Source organism: Canis lupus, chromosome 15 (genome assembly GCF_048164855.1).
Source record: "Canis lupus baileyi chromosome 15, mCanLup2.hap1, whole genome shotgun sequence".
Classification (NCBI taxonomy): domain Eukaryota; kingdom Metazoa; phylum Chordata; class Mammalia; order Carnivora; family Canidae; genus Canis; species Canis lupus.
The window spans coordinates 6,907,938-6,911,223 of NC_132852.1; the positions used below are offsets into that span (position 1 = coordinate 6,907,938).

General features: G+C 53.7%; 1 protein-coding gene across 1 annotated transcript; it reads right to left on the bottom strand.

Moving 5' to 3' along the window:
- Nucleotides 1–243: 243 nt before the first annotated feature.
- Nucleotides 244–2,650, bottom strand: LOC140604486 (ubiquitin carboxyl-terminal hydrolase 17-like protein 6). The gene has a single exon (XM_072775739.1). The coding sequence runs from the start codon at nt 1,879–1,881 to the stop codon at nt 244–246; it is 1,638 nt and encodes a 545-aa protein (XP_072631840.1). The 5' UTR covers nt 1,882–2,650.
- Between the last annotated feature and the right edge of the window lie 636 nt (nt 2,651–3,286).

The following is a 3,286-nucleotide window of genomic DNA, read 5'->3' on the forward strand; positions in this document are numbered from 1 at the left end:
TACACCCCATATGAAATCCACACTATCCCAATATAAGATCATGACAAAGACCCAGGTTTAAATATCAGTGTCCTCTAGGTTCAGTTGAAGGCCATACCCCATGAACACACCAGATAGATGGTTCTTCCATACATACAGAACACACACTTCTCACAACACAAAGTATTTCCAGTATGGGTCTGTGTTCGGGTTTGGAGTGAGTGATGCTGTGTGTGTGGGTGTGTGCGCCCATGTGCACCAAAGTTAGGAGACACATCCCTGGACTGCTTCCTCAGACCTCTGTCCCTTCTTGCTCGTCCTCTTGGTAGGTCGGGCTCTCCCTGGCACACGCGGGACTTTGGCCACGTCCCCGGCCACCTGAGGTGGGAGCATCCCAGCCGCAGTGGTGAGCAGGTCGACGGTCTGCTGAGGATGATTCTTCGGCATCTCAGGTCTGTATTTGGAGTGGTGAAGGATGACTGCGTTCGCAGGAAGAGCAATTTCTCTTCTCCTGACATTAAGTTCAGGCTTAGGGCGGTTGCATTCTTGAAGGCATCTCCACTGGTCTAATGTCATTTGTTGCCTTGAGGTCTCTTCCCCACGCTCCTCCAACTCAGGAAGGTTCACGGAGGGATCCGTTGCCGGCTCTCCTGAGGCCTCACCCACCACTGTGGGGTCTGCCTCGGGAGATGCGAGTCCTCCCTCTTCGACTGACTCCCTCCCAAGGTCTCTCTCCAGATCAGTCTTCTGCATATAAAAGAGGACATAGGCAGGTTGGCGCAGCGCGCAAGTCACATCACAGGCGCTGACCTTAGCATCATCCATTTTATACCACTGGCCATTTCCTGCCTTTACGAAACAGAAGTAATGTCCGCTGTGGCAACTCCTCCCAGCATGCACCAGCACGGCATAGAGCACATAAACCAAGGGTCCTGCCCTCTGCTCAGACAGGTAGTGTTGCATGTCAAGGCGCTCAGGATATTGCACCTCCTTAGTCATTTTGTTGCCTGTCAAGTCTGAGAATCGTCTCAAGACCAGGATGAGGACCTTCGGGGAAGTGTGCAAAGTCAACACCTTGGACGCAGGCACCTTCTCCAGACACTTACTACAATGGTAGGCATTTTCACCTTCCAGCAGTTCGGGCTTCACCAACTGCTCCAAAGCTTGGCTGACGCTGTGAGCATCCCCGATGTCCAGGCTGATGTCCAGGTAAGGTTCCAGAGTGCTCGAAATGCCTTGGCAGTGGAGACACTGGATTTGAGACCTCCAGTACCCCCCAAAGAGTTGCTGGATGAGGGTGCTGTCCTGAGGACACTCAGGGTCTGAGAGCTTGTCCTCAGGCAAGCATGCTTGCTGCATTGCATCCAGAATGAACATGAGGTACTCATGGGCATCTTCCTGCTTGTGTCTGTGGAAGGCGGCGAGCAGGAGTGGCAGGGGCCGGAGCACACGTCCAGGATGGCAGAGAACCCGCGTCAGGTGAGCCTGCAGGGTACACAGCATGCAGGATGTCTGCCTCCTACAGGTGGTCCCGTGCTGCAGGGACAGCATGTAGCTGGCGAGGGGCTCTGTGTAGGTCAGACACTGTAGGGTCGCATTCACATAGCAAGTGTTGCCCATGTTCTGAAGCCCGGCTCCCACCTGGGAAAGGCTCTTCCAACTCAGAGGCGTCTTGGTGGGAGGCAGCCCTGCTGATGCGGGAGCCAACGGGTCAGTCGGGGAGGAGAGAGTCTTTGATGCAGGGGATGTCGTCTCGGGCACAGAGGGTCCTCCATGGACTTCAGCACCGCCTCTCTTTGACCAGCATGACTGGGGTTTGGGAGAGGCGCTGAACTGAGGCTCCTCTGAGGGGTGGAGGTGGGCAGCCTCCATGTCTGCAGAAACAGTGTCCACAAGATACATTCAACCAGGAGCTTCGGGTCGCAAAGGGATGCTCCTCTCACTGTGCCAGTTTCCAAATGTCAGATAGTGAACCTCACCTCCACCTTTTATGGCTTTTGGGCCCTGGGATAAGGCACAAAGTCCTCTCATCCACTCTAATTGCTAGATTGGATTACAGGATTTGGGTGTGGTCCCTCCCTGACGGAAACCATTCAGGTCAGCCCAGCTCCCATTCTTGCCTCCCACAACAGGCAACTTTCAGATTATTCTCAACCTCCTTAACTGTCCCTGCACCTTTCTCAACAGAATTTGTTCAGAGTTTCTATGTTCAGAGGAAACCTTTTTGAATGTCCTTTCCTTTGAGTAACCCCAAGCGAGCCAAGGAGTGTTAGACGTTAGTGCTCTAGGACAGGGAAGATCACTTTCCCAAAGGAGCTCAGGTATCACATAGGAACTCGTTCTCCTCACCAGCAGAATATTTGTAGCTGAAACCAATTATTTGGGAATATGGCATCCATTGCTTGGCTTCTACACTTCCATCTCTCTGGACTATATTCCAGTCTACAAAGATTGTGAATGTTTTGATGAATACCAGTTTCTGCCTTGGTGTGACCCAGGTCCACCACAACAGGAATTCTCTCACTGGGAAACATTCTTTTGGGAAACATTCCTTTGAAACTCCCTTTCCTACAAGAGTGTATATCTTAAATCCAGTGTTTATATGCCTCATTTTACCTGTCCAAGACCGCGGGACCTTGGACACAAAGCATCAAGCACCAGATGCCCCGTAACACACTGGGACGCAACCCTCCTTCCCCTGGCCTTGGGCTCCAGGAGGCTGAAGGAGAATGTGGAGCCAGGGAGTCAGCAGGACCAGCGGCACCAGGCTGGGCTGTTGAACCAGGCTGAGAGGGAGAAGGCAGGGAGACGAAGGTGAGGAATGGGGCTGGTGACCCGAACACCAAGGCTATATGACAGACCCCGTGTACGTGTTCATGCACAGTGTGCAGGGCGGCTGCGGGCAGAGCCAGGCTGGGCGAGGCAGGCAGAGGAGCTCCCAGACTAACAGGGTCCACATTTGGGTGATGGAGCTGTCCCTGCTGATTTGGTGTGGGGTTTGCGGCTGGAGCAGTGTCCCTGCACCAGTGAATGTATGGAGCTTGGCACATGCCAAGGCAGACCCTTTCAGATTCTGAATGTAAGAAACTGCCTGGACGACCTGTTCAGCTCCCGATAGTTAGGATGAGGGGCAGAGGTGGGTGTAGAGTGGCTGCGGAGGGAAAGGACCAGGTTGGCCCAAGCCCCGAGCAGGTGTCCGGCTGGAAGCCAGGGAATGGAGTTCCTTCTCCTTTCCATGCCTTGATATCTGGTGCAGGCAAGAAGCCGAGCAGAGGAAAGGCCTGCTCCACAGGTTCCCCAGGTGACC